Below are 17,214 nucleotides of genomic sequence, written 5' to 3' on the forward strand. Positions count from 1 at the left end.
GAATGTGGGGGTCAGAAGACAACCGGAAAGAGTTGGTTCTCTCCTTCCACCATGAGGACCACAGGGATCAAACTCAGGTTGTTAGGCTTCCTTTACCCACTGAGCCATCTCACTAGACCCCAGGGCTATTTTTGATAGATGAGTGAGAGGGGCTCCTAGACAAGGCTACATATTGAGAGGGACCTGAGGTGGCATCAAGCACCCATGCCTATCCAGGTGAGGGGCCCAGGCATGCCAAGGTGCCTGAAAAACAATGGGAGTTATGGAGGCAGCCCAAAGGACCTGAGGGAGAATGGGGTAGGGGATGTCAGTTCAACTGGGCAGCCAACCTTACTGGGGAGACCTGGAAGGTCAAGGTGAGGACTTTGGCTTTGACTTTGAGCCAGATGAGAACCCACCAGAGGATCTGAGCAGAGAAGGGATGGGATGTGACTGAAGGTCCAGATCCTCTCCATCTTGGCTATGGAGGTGAAGTATGAACCTAGAAACTGCTTCTGCTAAAAATCCTTGATGCCTCTTTGCAGCCCATAAAGTAATAAAAGCAGTATGAAAACCTGCAACTTTGTCTTTGTTTGGAATTTATCTGTTTCCTTTACTTTGGCTGAAGGCACAGAGATGAGTCATTGTCCTAAGTCTGCAGTCACCTTGGCTTCCAGGAAGAGCAAAACCCTATTGATAGGACACCCCTGCACTCAGGTGACAGCAACAATCCATGATGGCAAAGCCACACCCTGCAGCAGAAATGATCATATGGAGGTACCAGACTGACGCCTTCAAGTGATGACAGCAACAAGGGCTTCCTCAGACCACCCTGAAGAACCAGAGCTGAGACAGGGGTGGCAGGACCACACCTTGACCAGGACTGCTTAATTATACATACCTTGCCTCTTGCCCAGCTTCTATGTAAACCTAAAGCTCATGTCAAGATGAACTGGGGTCACTATACCCCTTTATTTGCTCCTCTTCCCAATGTGGCCACATTGGCTTTTCACTATTACCTGTCTTTAATCGGCATGCTGGGGATGTGTAGTTGAGCCTAGTCTGTTGGGGCTGCCGGAGCCCTGGCCTTGACCTTAAAAACTTCAGCTTTGGAGCTGGAGAGATGGCTCAGCGGTTAAGAGCACCAATTGCTCTTGCAGAGGACCCAGGTTCAATTCCCAGCACCCACATGGTGGCTACGAACCGTCCTTAACTCCAGTTCCAGGGGAATCTGAAGCCCTCTTCTGACCTCCAAAGCATTGCATGACACAGGTGCACTCACACACATGCAGGCAATGCACTCGTACACATAAAATAAAAATAATAAAATATTTAAAAAAAAAGAACATTTACTTCATCTGTTTAGTGTTATTTAACATATAATATATAATAGACAAAGGAAAACTTCTAAGTTCTTTTAAAAGGTATTGCAGTGACACATAAAATAAAAATAATACAATATTTTTAAAAAACTTCAGCTATAAGAAGAGATTTAGAGGTGAGGGTGTAGGGTGGTAGAGACTGGTACAAACAACAGAAGGGGTTGAAGGAAGGCTGGGCACAGCCATGCAGTACACTGGCCTCACCTGTGTGTGAGAGGAAGTGAGGAATCGGTGTGAGTGTAGGCAGTGGCCTGAGTAGCAGGAGTGAAGGTCAGGACACTATAGCAACAGGGTCCACTCTGGGACAGGGAGTCGTACCTTGTCTGAGTCCAGCCACTATCCCTCCCCTCACCCACACCTTACAGATGAGAGGACAAAGTTCAGCAAGGTGAAGTGACTTGTTCATGGTCTACATGTGGCTGGATACTTAAGTTCCCATCTACCTGTATGCTACAGAGCCACCTGAGCTGCCCCAGGGCTCCCCTGAGGAAGCAGCTGATGGTATCAGGGTCCTCTGAGGAGCCCACAGTGCATCACTAAAATGCCTACTAAGTTCCTGTGGATGAGCCTACCCTGTAGCTGGTATGATTTCCTTCCACTATTTCCTCTCTGTTCTCTCACTGGAATGAACAAAGAATTTGAAAACTCATCAACCCAGTTGGTTAAAGGAATGCTGGTCCTCAGAACAGAATGCTGTGCAATCATTAAGATCAAAGTCAGGGCTGGAGAGATGGCTCAGTGGTTAAGAACACTGACTGTTCTTGCAGAAGACCCTGGTTCAAATCCCAGCACCCACATGGCAGCTAACAACTGTCCTTAACTCCAGTCCCAGGGGATCCGATAGCCTCTTCTGACCTCCTCCGGCACTGCACAACATGGATACACTTACCTGCATGCAGGCAATACACGAACACACATAAAATAAAAATAATAAATAAAATTTAAAAAAAAAAAGGTCAAAGTCAGGTAATGTGGTAACCCATCCCTGTGATCCCAACACTTAGGAGGCTGAGGCAAGGAGATCATTATGAGTTTGAGGCCAGACTGAGCTACAGAATAAGATCCTGTCTCCACCACACAAACATCATGCAACCGAAGAATAACTTGGGATCATAGTACTGGTCTAGTGTTGTGTGTCTGGGCAGATTTCCCACTGACCAGCCTCCAAATTCCCAGCCATTAAAAAAAAAAAGTTCCTGTCTCCAACAAGCTAGCAGAAAAAAAAAAAAACTAAGGTGATTTTCTGTTTCCTGATCTAGAAAGATCCCTATGTTGTTAGGCCCCCTTTTTATTAAAAAAAAACAAAAGTATAATACCTCAGAAGCCCCAAGTATACATGCTTCTGTTTTGTGTGTATGTATATATACACATCCTTACATTATTGTGTGGAGTGTGGAGGCTAGAGGTGGTCTTCCTGGATCGCTCTCCTCCTCAGAGTTTTAGAAATGGGTCAGCAGTTAAGAGCATTGGCTGCTCTTGCAGAGGACTCAGATTCATGGCAGCTAACAACCATGTGGAACTCTACCTCCAGGGTATTTGATGCCTTCTTTCGGCCTCTATAGGCATTACACACGTGGGTATGCATACATGCAGGCAAAACACTCATACACACAAAACTTTTTTGTTGTTCTTTTTGAGACAGGGTCTCCCTATAGCCCCAGCTAGCCTGGAACTCACTATGTAGATCAGGCTGGACTTGAACTCATAGAGATCCACCTGCCTCTGCCTCCAGAGTGCTGGGATTAAAGGTGCCCAGCTACATAAAACATTTTTTTTTGTTTTTGTTTTTGTTTTTGGCTTTTTGAGACAGAGTCTCCCTGTAGCCCCAGCTGTCCTGGAACTATTTTAAAAAATAAATAAATAGGCTGGGTGTGGTGGCGCACGCCTTTAATCCCAGCACTCAGGAGGCAGACCAAGTGCTGGGATTAAAGGAGTGTACCACCCCGCCTGGCCTTACATAAAACTTTTAAAAAGTTAATTTATGCATAAAAGAAAGTATGTTGAACAGATATTAAATAAAAATAGAGGGGCTAGAGGGATGGCTCAGTGGTTAGGTGCTTGCTGCTCTTCTAGAGGACCAGATTTTGGTTCCCAGCACCCACACTGGGAAGCTCCCAACTATCTGTAACTCCAGCTCCACAGGATCTAACACTCTTTTCTGGCCTCAGTGGGCACCCACACACATATGGTGAAGCATGCCTTTAATTCCAGTACTTGGGAGGCAGAGGCAAGCAGATTTTTGTGAGTTTGAGGTCAGCCTGATTTATATAGCAAGTTATAGGCTAGTCAGGGCTACATAGTGAGAACCCCCGCCACCCCACCTCCAAATACATAAAACAAAAGTAGAATCACTGAAATAGACAGCAACAAGCAGTTATGTTTGGGAGGAATTTAAAACTATAAAGTGGGGGCTGGAAAGATGACTCAGTGGTTAAGAACAGTTACTGTTCTTCCAGAGGACCCAGGTTTGATTCCTAGCACCCACATGGTGGCTAACAACCATTTGTAACTCCTGTTCCAGGGGATCTGACACCCTCTCCTGGCCTCCTGGGGAACTGCACACACATAGTGTACTTACATACATGCAGGCAAGACACTCATGCACATAAAATAAAAATATTAAAAAAAAAAAAAAACCTGTGCCAGGTGTGGTGGCACACTCCTTTAATCCTAGCACTTGGGAGGCAGAGGCAGGTGGATCTCTGTGAGTTCGAGGCCAGCCTGGTTTACATAGTGTGTTCCAGGCCAGCTGGGACTACCAGGAGACCCTGTTAAAAAGACTAAAAAACAAACAAAAAACCCGTGACATGATATGCACATCACAACTTGTAGGAATTTGGCTTTTGTTTGATGTTGCATTGAGACAGACTCTCGCTATGTTGCCAAGGCTGGTCTCAAACTCCTGGATCCTCCCATCTCAGCCTCCTGAGTAGTTAGGATCACAGGTATGTGCCACTCCTAGCCAGTAGTTACTTAAAAAATAAAACTGAATCCTGAGATGGGGAGATAGATGGCTCAGTGGATAAAGTGATGGCTATGTAAGTCTGAGGACCTGGGTCCAAATCCCCAGAACTAGACATGGCATCCCACGTTTCAGGCAAGATGAGAGGAAGAGACAGGAGAATCCTTAGATACTCACAAGCCAGCTAGCCTGGCCTACAGCAGCAAGAAACAACAGAAAAAATAAATAAATAAATAAAATAAACAAAACAGTGGGGCTGGAGCGATGGCTCAGTGGTTAAGAGCTCAGTACTCTTACAGAGGACCCAGGTTCAATTCCCAGCACCCACATGGCGGCTAAGAACCGTCCTTAACTCCAGTTCCAGGGAAATCCAATGCCTTCTTCTGACCTCCGTGGCATTGCACAACATGGGTGTACTCACATACATGCAGGCAATACATTCATACACATAAAATAAAAATATAAATAAAATATTTTAAAAAATAAATAAATAGGCTGGGTGTGGTGGCGCACACCTTTAATTCCAGCACTCGGGAGGCAGAGGCACGTGGATCTCTGTGAGTTCAAGGCCAGCCTGGTCTACATAGTGAGTTCCAGGACAGCTGGGGCTACAGGGAGACACTGCCTCAAAAAAAAAAGACAAAAAAAGTAAATAAATAAATAAACAAAACAACAAACAGACCCTTCTCAAACAAGGTAGGAAGTGAAGACTGATACCCGAGGATGTCCTCTGACCCGACATATAGGCCATGACACATGCCCAGGCTCACATTCACACACACAAATAAGCACATGCATGCAAGTGCACTCATACACATATGCACAAAGAAATAAATAAAACTGAATCCAGACATAGTAGCCCAGACCTGCAATCTTAGCACTTGGGAGGGGAAGGCAAGAGGGTCAAAAACCAAAACCGAACAAACAAAAAAATGAAGATCAAAAGAAAATAAAATATTACCATGTCTCAAGTTGGGAACCAAGTAGAGGGGATAGGAATGTTCAGGAAGGTGGTCTCCCCACACTTCTCTGGCAGGGCTGACACTCGGGACAGAGTCAAGTGCCCCCACCTGCCTTGTGCTCTCTGGTGGTGGGAACCCCTTGTTCACAGCTGAGGACAGGTGAGTGGAGATCAGTAAGGAGACAAGAAGAGGGATGTGGGGGAGAAGGGGAGAAGGGGAGAAGAGCCAATGGGGACAGAAGAGGGACAAAGGCACAGACCAGAGAGGGAGGGCTGGGGCAGGAGGAGTAGGCATGGCAGGGTGCCCACCTGAGTGGATGTGGGCATGCAGCTTGAGGTAGTGCTCCCTTCGGAAGAACTTCTTGCAGACCTGGCACTTGAACCGGCCACCACTGCCATGGGTGGGCAGGTGACGCCGTAGGTAACGTTCACAAGGAAACACCTGGAGGAAGAGGTGAGGTCAGCCTCACAGGCCCTTCCCTTGCCACCTTCAGCATTCTGAGCTCAGAGATCCTGGCTTCCAGTCCCTATGGAAACACCTTGCTTTCTGCCCACAGGGGCTAGGGCCCAGAGTGACCAACCTAGCCCTCAGGACCCCCTGGCTCCCTAAGTTCCCATCCACTCTGAGCTTCTGCCCAGGCTGTTCTTCCTACACAGAGGGCTTTCTCTTGGTATCCTAAACCCCTATTCCTCCCTCAAGACCCAACTCAGGTATCAGTGCCTCTGTGAAGATTTCTTGACTACCTGGTGTCATACTAGACAAAACAAATCCTGCCTTTGTATGACCACCCCAAGTTTTAAAAAATATTTTATTTATTATTTATTATTTATTATTTATTATTATTTTATCTGTATAAGTGTATTGCCAGCATATGTGTTAAGTACACCCATGTCATGCAATGCCTGTGGATGTCAGAAGAGGGCGCTGGAATCTCTGGAACTAGAGTTAAGGAGGGCTGTTAGTTCTAATGTGGGTGCTGGGAATCGAACCTGGGTCCTCTGCAAGAGCAGCCAGTGCTCCTAACCACTGAGCCATCTCTCCAGTTCTTGATCACCCAAAGTTTTAAGTCAGCAATTAACTCACTGAACTGTAGCATTAGCTTACATGGGACCCCATGGGAAAACACGGCGCCTATCATTCCCCAGCACTGGCCTGGTGAAATGACTGACAAGTTAATTAATGAATTAAAAAGTAGTCAAATAGCTAAAGAAGTGACTAGGAAGGATAATAAAAGAGCCAGGAAACGGGCACCACAATCGCTAACAGAGGACTGGGAAGGGCATTCGTTCAGTCACTCATTCATTTTTTCACATAGCTGGTAAAGTGATGTGGTCAGGGGCTTAACCCCATCACTTCCTAACTGGGTGCCCTTTCCACCTTGGTCCCCTCACCCGTAGAATAGGAATAGGAGATCTGCACCATAGGGTTGAGTGAGGCAGCTCAAGTAAAAGGCACCAGGCACAGACTTCTTGTTCAGTTCATACCTTCAAATTCCAAAGCCCCAGTTAAACTGTATAACCAGAAACCTAGAATGAAGATGAAGTAAAATCCAAGCTGGACTGAAAGAACCTGCCATGTTAGGAATGTGTAGGAAGAGGAAATAAATTAGACACGTCAGGGGATGCAGTCAGCAAAACCCAGACTTCAGGAAATGCCACAGGACCACTGGCCTAGTTTCTTTCAAAGATTAAGGAAAATAGAAGCAGTGGGTGAGGGGACACCTGTGGATTAACAGCAGCTTCTGCTGTATCAGGTGATCACAACTCTGGACCTGACTCAAATAAACTTTACAAAAATGATGACACTATGGGGGCTGGAGAGATGGCTCAGTGGTTAAGAGAACTGGTTGTTCTTACAGAAGACCTGTTTTGAATCCCAGCACCCACATGGCAGCTAACAACCGTCCATAACTCCAGCTCCAGCAGATCTAACACCTTCTTCTGTCCTCTGTGGGTACTGTACAACATGGGTACACTTACACACATGCAGGCAGTACACTCATACACACAAACAATAAAAATAAATACATTTTTAAAAATGACGACACTCAAGACAGTGGAAACTGAATGCTTGCTGGATATTAGATGACCCTGGGGACAGGCTACAAGGAGTACTTCCAGAGTCACTGCAAAGAAGCCCGGGTAAGGATAGGGATAACACAGAGAAGGCAGGAGGCTGCCCCTCAGACACTGTCAGCCCCGAGCTGGGCTGAAGTGGGAGGAGAAAGGTCTTGAGGGCTCATCCACCACCTCATCACCCCTCTCAGGGTCTCCTCTTATGGTAGGAACAACCCATAACACAGAAAAAGGAATGCAGTGTGGTCTGTGCCTGAGTACACGTACACAGTTCTGCCTGTCATGACCTTGTAGCACAGAGCACCCATCAGGATATGTGTGTCATTGTATATACAAGAAGAGGAAACTGAGCTGTCCATGGGGGCCTAATACACTAAGCTTTCTTTTGTTCAAGACCCTGCTTTAGAGAATTATCTCTCAGGGACTAAAGAGATACCATAAACTGCTTCCTTCACAAATGCCTTGGGATCCCGTTTTATGTTCTGAGTGCCTCCTACACTCTGGGCACATGACGTGGCACCTACCTTCTGGCAGTGTGGGCAGGGGAAGCTGTGAGTGGCAGTCTGTACGTGGTGCTCCAGGGCCTCAGGGGTGGAGTATTTGTTGACACATTTGACACACCTAAGTGGGAAGGAATGGATAGATGAGAGGGACATCCAGTAGGCGTGGAGATCTTCCCATGCTTCCCCAGGGTGACATCAGGAGGCAAAATCCCTCATGTATCTAATTCACGCTGAAATGTGTCCATTCTTCTTACCTGTCATTGTATCCTCAGTTAACTGCTCTGACATGCGCAGTAGCCTCTCTGGTTTCCTGAGAAACCAGAGAATCACCTTGCCCCATGCAGTCCCTTATCCCCCAGGGTAGACAGAAAATCACGGGCAATGCCTATAATCTCAATGGTTCAGGGGTAGAGGCAGGAAGATCAGGAATTCAGGGTAATTCTAGGGTACATAGTGAGTTTAAGAATAGCCTGGGATATATACATATAATTACAAAATGGTTTTTTATATATATTTTTTTGAGACAGGGTTTCCCTGTAACCATAGCTCACCCGGAACTTGATATATAGACCAGACTGGCCTGGATCTCATAGAGATCTTTCTCCCTCTGCCTCCCTTGTGCTAGGATTAAAGGTATGTGCCACTGTGCCCAGCTGGGCTCCATTCTTAAAAGTTTTTCCCCTTTGCTCTGTATTTACCAGGGATGCCTTTTGTAACTAGGGAGAAAATAAAATCAATAAACTTTTTTTTTTTTTTAAGACAGGGTCTCATAGAGCCCAAGCTGGCTTCAAACTTCTATGAAGCTCAGCTGGTAAAGTGCTTTCTAGCATGCATGACAACCTTGGTTTGATTCCCAACACTGAATAAACCAGGTGTGGTAGAGCAGGCCTGTAATCTCAGCATTTAGAAGGTAGAAACTTGAGGATCAGAAATTCAAGTTTGTCTTCAGATACATAATAAGTTCAAGGCTAGCCTTGGCTATACAAGACCCAGTCTCAAAAAAGAATAAAAATTTTAAAAAAAAGGCTAGGCATAGTGGCACATACTTTCAATACCAGCACTTGAGAGGCAGAGGCAAGAGGAGTTCAAGAGTTAGCCTTGGGTACACAGTAAGTTAGACCAGCCTGGGCTACAGAGATCCTGACCAAAAGTCCAATAGGCTAAGCACTATTGGGATCCCACATCACAGGTAAGGAAACTGAGGCCTGTGGCAATTGTATGCTTCCCAGATAGACACCACCTCCTGTCCCCATGGGCTTGGGATTGGCTGAGAAACAGTCACTCAGTCAGTAGAAGGCAAAGGGGCAGCTAAAAACCCAGAGGGAAAACCATAGGGACTGATGGTAAGCATCTGTAGAAATACCCTCTACAGAGGAAGTCTGGCAGAGGGTGGGGAAATTCCGGGCTACAAGGGTGACCACCAGAGTGATAGCTTCAGGGAGAAAGAGCTAAAGATCTTTGTGGAATCTCATTTCTGACAACACAACCCTTTTCATGACTACATTGAGACTAACAGATGGCCACTGAAAACATCACCCCAAGTTTACAGGTGATTCGTTCTTTGTTCAGTCTAAGACTGGACAAGCCAGGCATGGTGACTCACAGGTAGAATCCCAGCACTCAGGAGGCAGAGATGGGAGGATCACAAGTTTAGGGCCAGCCTGATCTACCTAGTGAGTTCCAGGTCAGTCAAGGCTATATAGTGAGACCCTGACTCAAAACAAAAAACTCAGTTTCAACTTTAACCTATATTTTATATAGATTAAAAAGAAGCAAGATTTTTTTTAGAACTTTTGCTTTCCAACATGTGCTCGCTTATTTCTGTTCAGAGTCAGTGCATTATTTTGACTATAACCTAGGTTCTGTTGATTATAAGATAGTTTCCTAATTTTTTAGCTTAGAAAAAAAAAATCAACTAGCTGGGATTGGTGGCACTGCCAGCAGATCTCTGTGACTTCGAGGCCAGCCTGGTCTATATAGCAAGTTCCAGGCCAGCTGGGGCTACAGGGAGACCCTGTCTCAAAAAAACCAAAAAAAAAAAAAAGAAAAAAAAAAGAAAGAAAAGAAAAAGAAAAAAGGAAAAATCAAATAGTTTTTTTATTACTAACAGGGAAAAATATTAGTTTTCTTTTTAAACTTTTTAAAAAAGATTTATTATATTTTACTTAGGTGTATACGGGTCTGTGTGGACATGTGGACATGTGGGTGCAACTGCTCGAGGAATACAAAGGAGGGTGTCAGATCCCCTGGTGCTGGAATTACAGGTAGTTCTGAGCCTCCCAGAGTGGGTGCTAGGAACCAAACTCGGGTCCTCTGCAAGAGCAGTATGCATTCTTAACCACTAAGCCATCTTTCCAGCCCTAGATTTTTTCAAATTACACATTTAAAAAATTTATTGTGTGTGTGTGTGTGTGTGTGAGAGAGAGAGAGAGAGAGAGAGAGAGAGAGAGAGAGAGTGTACGCCAGTGGAAGTCAGAGGGCAACTTGTGGGAGTCAGTTCTCCTTCTACCATGTGAGGTCCAAGGGACCAAATTCAGGTCATCAGGCTTGGCAGCAAGCCTTTACCCACTGAGCCATCTCACTGGCCCCTAGTTTCCCTTTTCAAGGCTATTTTTCCATGATAAATTCCTACTAAGTTGAAGAATGATCTAAGAACCAGTATCTTTTTCATTGGTGCCAATGCTCAAAAACACTCTGCAAGGCTGGATCCCTGCAGAACTGAAGCCTTCAGCTTCAGTTTCCCTTTGAGGTATGTCCTGGTCCTGAGTAGTCTGAGCCAGGGTTGTCTGTCCACTATTCTGGCATGGGGAGAAAGTCCGAGGCACGTACTTGTAGACGGTGCTGCCCTTCTTGGGGCTATGCTGCGGCAGCAGGCTGTGGGAGTACTGGTGCACACCAAGATCGTACAGTGAGGGGAAGTCCTTGCCGCACAGGTGGCAGCGGTAGCTCAGCTCCTCCTGGTGGCTTTTGATGTGCTCTAGAAACGTATCGAGCTTGGGGAAGGTCTGGGCACAGCTTTTGACCACGCACTTGTATACCTTGAGGGGAGACAGTGGGAGGTGAGAGAGGTGGGAGCTGCCTCTACTGCCACCCCCACCTGTGGCAAGCACTCTACCACCGAACTGTATCTCCAGCTCTCTTTTTACTGTTTGTTTTGACACAAATACTAAGTTGCCCAGGCTGGTCTTAACTCACTCTGCAGCCTAGTCAGGCCTTGAACTGTGATCCTCCTACATAAGCCTCCCAGCACCTGTTATTACAGGCTTGTGGCACCAAGCCCAGCTTCTGGCTTCATTCTGATTACAGGGTTCTCTTCTGATCCAGTTACCCTTCCCTCAGGCTCTGTGCAACCTGGTGTATACAGAGAAATTATCTAAGACCTGGAAATACAGGTCTGACCCTCTACTCATCCAGTGTCAGGGAGTCGTAGAGTGGCTCTCAAACTTGAGTAGATGTCATTAGCTGGATGTAGTGTTGCATACCTGCAAGCTCAGCACTTGGGAGGAAGAGGCAGGAAGATCAAGAACTCAAGATTATTCTTGGATACATGGTGAGTCCAAGGCCAACCTGGGTTACATGAGAACCTGTCTTAAAAAAAAAAAAAAAAGAAAAAACCTGAGTGAACATCAAAATCACAAACTGGGGGTTGAAGGTTCAGTGGTTAAGAACACCTACTTCACCAGGCATGGTACACACCTTTCATCAAAGCACTCAGGAGGCAGAAGCAGGTAATTCTCTGTGAGTTCAGGCCAGCCTGGTCTACATAGGGAATTCTAGGCCAGCGGGGGCTACAGGGAGACCCTGACTCAAATAAAAAAAAATAAAATAAATAATCAGATGGTGCATATGTTGCTGGTCTGGGGACCTCCCTTTACAACCACTATCCACAACCTGGCCTAGAGGTCCTCTTGCTTTTGGGGATGTGGCTAGTTTTGACTATATTGATTTAGGACCTAGACTCTTAAGATTAATGTTAACTGATATAAGATAAATGACTTTTTAATTTTTTTGGTGGTGCTGGGGATAGAACCTAGGGCCTTGCACATGCTACGCAAGTGCTCTATCCCTGAGCCACACCCCTGGTCGTAACGTGACTGTTTTTGGTCAGGTAGAAGAGATAACCCTTGTGATGGTTTGAATGGAAATGTCCCCCATAGGCTCCAAGTATTTGGACATTTTGTCCCCATATGGTGGTACTGTTTTGGAAGGTTTTAGAAGGTGTGGCTATGCTGGAGGAAGCATGTCACTGGGGGTGGGCTTAGAGAGTTCTTAAGCCTTGCTGGATCTCCAGTCGCTCTCTTGCTTCCTGTGCCTGTGTGATGATGTGAGAGCTTCACTTCTGCTGCTCCTGGTCCAGCCGCCTCCAGCCACCATGCCTCCCCGCCATGACAGACTGTAATTCCCCTGGAACCATAAGCTCAAATAAACTCTTCCTTCTATAAATTGCTTGAGTCAGTGTTTCTATCACAGCAACAGAAAAGTGACTAATATAGCCCCAAAGGTTATGGACATTAATGGGGAACTGGCTCTGTCATCCTTTTCACTTTTCATTCTGACTAATATCCAGCCTCATTCCTGTAAGAAATGTGCTTTTTTATTTTATTTTATTTTATTTTATTTTATTTTATTTTGAGGCAGGGCCTCATGTATCCCAGGCTGGCCTCAAACTCACTATGCAGTCAAGGATGACTTTGAATTTTTGATCCTGCATCTTCTGTCTCCCAAGTGCTTGGATTTTAGTGTGCAGTATCATACTGGGTACATGAACTGTGAGGGATCACATCCAGGGCTTTGTGACTGCTAGGTAATCATGTGACCAACTGAGCTATGTCCCTAGCCCCACAGTCAGTATTTTTGTCATTTAAGAGAGTTTTATTATACTTCAAATAATAGAAAACTGGTTAATGGTTAGAAACAGAAAACTGGAAATAGCTTTATTCCTCTCGGATGAAAATAAGCCTGTAATTAGCGGTGTTGGGCTTATATAGTAGGATAAATAAGTCTTCATGGACCAGGATTCTCAGTCTCCACTCTGCTATCCTTAGCTTGTGGCATTCACCCTCAAGGTTGCAGAATAGTTGCTATATCTCCATCTATCACATTTGTATTCCAGTCAGGATAAAAAAAAAAAAAAAAAAGAATGCCTTTCAGCAAGCTTTTGCCTTTCTGCTTTGGGAGAGATGGTGTCCCCAAAGACTTTTGCCTGGCTATCACTGACCAAGAAATGCATCACATGGCCTGCACTAGATGCAAGACTGTCAGGATATCAAGTGCTTTAACTCAGCCTATTGCTACACTGGGCAAATTGGAGTTCATTTGCCTAGGAATAAGGAGTGTTTGGCACTGTGTGGACACCTGAGGTGTACACTGCCAGCAGAATTTTCAAAGTACTAAAAAAAAAACGTTTCTAGCTAGATGTGGTAGTGCAATGACTTTAATCCCAGCACTCAGGAGGCAGAGGCAGGAGGATCTCTGTGAGTTTATACAGCGAGTTCTAGGCCAGCCAGGGCTACATAGTGAGACTGACCCATAAGAGATGTAGAGAATGCGTCTAGGGAAGGTTTCCATTGCTCATGAAGACATACTATGACCGAGTTTCCTATAACAGTGACCACAGGGCCAGCAAGAGAGCTCATGGGTAAAGGCACTTGCCACTAAGCCTGACAATCTGAGTTTAATCCTCAAGACTCACATGTTGGGAAGAGAGAACAACTACTGAAAGTTGTCTTCTGACTTCCTCACCCACACCATGTGGCACGTCCCCCACCCCAATAAATAAATGTAAGAAATCACCTTTAATCCCAGCACTCGGGAGGCAGAGGCAGGCTGATCTCTGTGAGTTCAAGGCCAGCCTGGTCTACATAGTGAGTTCCAGGCCAGCTAGGGCTACAGGGAGACCCTGTCTCAAAAAGACCAAAAAAAGAAAGAAAGAAAAAAGATGGAGTGACCACAAGCACAAGGTGAGCACAGTGGAAGACAAGGCCACGCCTGGGATAGCAGCCACCAGCACTGGTACTGATGAGACACAAGGCCCTTGATGCTGAGCTGAGCATCTAACATCTCAGGCCTGGAACTTCTCTAGCTCAGCCTCCCCTTATGTCAAAAGATGAACTCCTAAAATTCTGTTTAAGCCAGTTAAGTGAAAGGTTTCTGTGATCTGCCCCCAGGGTGACTTAACCTATCCCTTTCCAAGTAGCACTCAGAAATGGGTGACCTTGTCCTCCACTCTGGCTACCCACCTGCTCATTCTTGTGCTGGGTCATGTGAGACTTGAGCTGGAAGTATGTGCTGAACTTGTTAGGGCAGAACTGGCACAGGTAGGAGCTGTCGATGAGGACCACCTGTTTGGGCTCTAGCTTGTCACCCTCGTCCTCATCTGTTGTAGGCAAGGCCTGGGGCTGTGGTGTGTTCTGGCCCAACCCTACAGAGAGACAGGGAAAGAAGTCACAGAGAAGGGCGGCAAGAGAGCCAGGACAGTAGCCATATAAAAATAATAAATACAATATTTAAAATAAATAAATGTATTTTTAAAATATTTTCTATATTTTATTTTTAATGTATATGAGTGTATTGCCTGCATGTGTATAAGTGCACCTGTGTCATGCAATGCCTGTGGAGGTCAGTCAGAATAAGGCATCAGATCCCCTGGAGCTGGAGGTATGGGCAGCTCTTAGCCACCATGTGGGTGCTGGGAATCAAACCAGGGTTCTCTGCAAGAGAAACCAGTGCTCTTAGCCACTGAGCCATCACTCCAGCCCCCAAAATAAATAACTTTTAAAAACAACTGACTACTATTCCTGGCCATACTCATACTTCCTCCAAGGCCCTTCTGACTTTAAGGCTCACATTTGCTTCATTAGCCTTTGCTTACAAGACCACTGCTCACTAGATGGTTCCTAACTCTCCCTGACATCAGGGGCCTCCTCCCTCACCTCTACAGGGCACAGTCCAGCACAAAGTAGGCTCCACAATGTATGCTGAATGGGTAGCCTGTGGTGCTGAGTCTGCAGGAGTTTGAAAAGCAGAGGGAAGTGGTTTCCCCCAACAAGAGGCTCCCAAGAGCCCGGGTCAACAGAAGACCAGCTTCAACAGAACACCAGCAGAGGGTCAGATGAATGTGGCTACCTAGGGCCCTTCACAGCTGGCATGTGGCTGGTGCTGCTTACCCAGGGACTTCCATAAAAAGGGCTGTGTGTGGCTCTGGCTCTGCATTGTCCTATACTGTGGCCACAAGCCACAGGTGACAACCTAGATCTAGGAAGTGGCCAGTCCCAATCCAGATGTGCTCTCGATGTAAATACACACTGGATTTCAAAATTTTAGTTCAGGGGCCAGAGAGACAGCTCAGCGATTAAGAGCACTTGCTGCATTTACAGAAGACCTGGGTTTGGGTCCTAGCACCCAGACAGTGGCTAAAAATCATCCTTAACTCCAGTTCCAGGGGATCTGACACCTTCTTCTGGTCTCCAAAGGCATTGTACACATGTGGTGCACTGATATGCATTTGGGCAAAACACTCATACACATAAAACAGAAGCCGTGCGTGGTAGTGCACGCCTTTAATCCCAGCACTTGAGAGGCAGAGGTAGGTGGATCTCTGTGAGACTAAGGCAAGCCTGGTCTACATAGAGTCCAGGCCAGCTGGGGCTATAAGGAGACCCTGAAAGAGACGAGAAAAAAATTTTTTTAATTAAAAAAATTAAAATTAAATCTTGAAGGAAACAAAAAAAAAGTACACACACACACACACACACACACACACACACACACACACACACACACAATATTTCCCTATGGCTGAGGGTAGAGCCCCGGAGTGGCGCGCTTCCAATAACATCCAACAGGCGCTGGACTCTCGGCACGCCACCCCACCTATGGCTGAGGGTGTAGCCCAGGAGTGGAGCACTTACCATAACATGCACAAGGCCCTGGATTCTGGCCCCGCCCCCCCCCAATAAAATATCTCGGGATAAACCTGACCAAAAACATTAAAGACCTCTACAGTGAGGAAGACATCAGAAGATGGAAGGACCTCCCATGCTCATGGATTGGAAGAATTAATATTGTAAAAATGACCATCCTACCAAAAGTCATTTATAGATTCAATGCAATGCTGATCAAAATCCCCATGACATTTTTCAAAGAATTAGGAAAAACAACCCTAAGATTCATATGGAAGCACAAAAGCGCTCGGATAGCCAAAACAACCCTGAGCACTAAGATCAATGCCGGGGGGCTTACTATACCAGCTTTTAAGCTGTAATATAGAGCTGTAGTCATAAAAACAACATGGTACTGGCACAAAAATAGACCCATAGATCAATGGAACAAAACCGAAGACCCAAATATGAGTAAATGCAATTTCATCCACCTGATATTTGACAAGGGGACCAAGAATATTTACTGGAGGAAAGACAGCATGTTCAGCAAATGGTGCTCGCAAAACTGGATCTGCACGTGTAGGAGAATGAAACTAAACCCCTATCTTTCACCCGACACAAAAGTCAGTTCCAAATGGATCAAAGACCCCAATTTAAAACCTGAAACTCTGAAACTGTTAGAAGAAAACATTTGGGAAAAACCTACAAGATATAAGTGTAGGAAAGGATTTTCTAAACCAGACATCAATTGCTCAGTAAACAAGGGCAAGAATTAACAAATGGGACCTCATTAAACTAAAAAGCTTCCGCAAAAGACGCAACAAGGGAAGCGAACAGAAAACCCAAGAATGGGAGAAAATCTTCACCAACAACACATCTGACAGAGGTTTAATATCCAGAATATATAATGAACTCAGAAAACAGAGAACCAAGACAAGAAGCAACCCAATTAATAGATGGGCTAAGGAGCTGAACAGAGAGTTCTTAAAAGAAGAAGTAAAGATGGCTAGGAAACATCTTACAAGATGCTCAACATCCCTAAATAATTAGGGAAATGCAAATTAAAACCATTTTAAGATTCCACCTTACCCTAATCAGATTGGCTAAGATCAAGAAAACAAATGATACCAAATGTTGGAGAGGATGCGGGGAAAGGGGAACACTCATCCACACTGGTGGGGCTGCAAACTTGTTCAACCTCTATGGAAAGCAGTGTAGAGAACTCTTAAAAAACTACAAATGAACCTACCATTTGACCCAGTTATACTATTCCTTGGCATATGCCCAAAGAACTCATCCCATCACAGAGACACTTGTATATCCATGTTTGTTTGCTGCTCTTTTCACAATAGCTAAGAGATGGAAGCAACCTAAGTGCCCCTCAACTGATGAGTGGATAATGAAAATATGGTTCATTTATACGATGGAGTTCTACTCAGCAGTAAGAAAAGATGAAATTACGAAATTTGTA

At 45.4% G+C, this 17,214-nt stretch overlaps 1 protein-coding gene and 1 non-coding gene across 4 annotated transcripts in view; one reads left to right on the forward strand and one right to left on the reverse strand.

The window, feature by feature from the left end:
* Positions 1–17,214, reverse strand: part of Znf341 (zinc finger protein 341) — a 53,841-nt gene that overhangs the window by 4,366 nt on the left and 32,261 nt on the right. For all 3 annotated transcript variants that reach the window (XM_029557160.1, XM_008855054.3, XM_029557159.1), the window contains 4 exons: positions 14,103–14,284; positions 10,693–10,901; positions 7,885–7,981; positions 5,594–5,726 (listed from right to left, as the gene is read on the reverse strand). In XM_029557160.1, the coding sequence (XP_029413020.1) occupies positions 5,594–5,726; positions 7,885–7,981; positions 10,693–10,901; positions 14,103–14,284 (621 nt within the window). The remainder of the gene's footprint in view (positions 1–5,593; positions 5,727–7,884; positions 7,982–10,692; positions 10,902–14,102; positions 14,285–17,214) is intronic.
* Positions 2,372–2,543, forward strand: LOC115067938. Its single transcript, XR_003847295.1, has one exon. It is a non-coding gene; the product is annotated as a small nucleolar RNA SNORA23 (small nucleolar RNA).

This window comes from Nannospalax galili, unplaced genomic scaffold, assembly GCF_000622305.1.
Source record: "Nannospalax galili isolate Female #2095 unplaced genomic scaffold, S.galili_v1.0 scaffold1408, whole genome shotgun sequence".
Classification (NCBI taxonomy): domain Eukaryota; kingdom Metazoa; phylum Chordata; class Mammalia; order Rodentia; family Spalacidae; genus Nannospalax; species Nannospalax galili.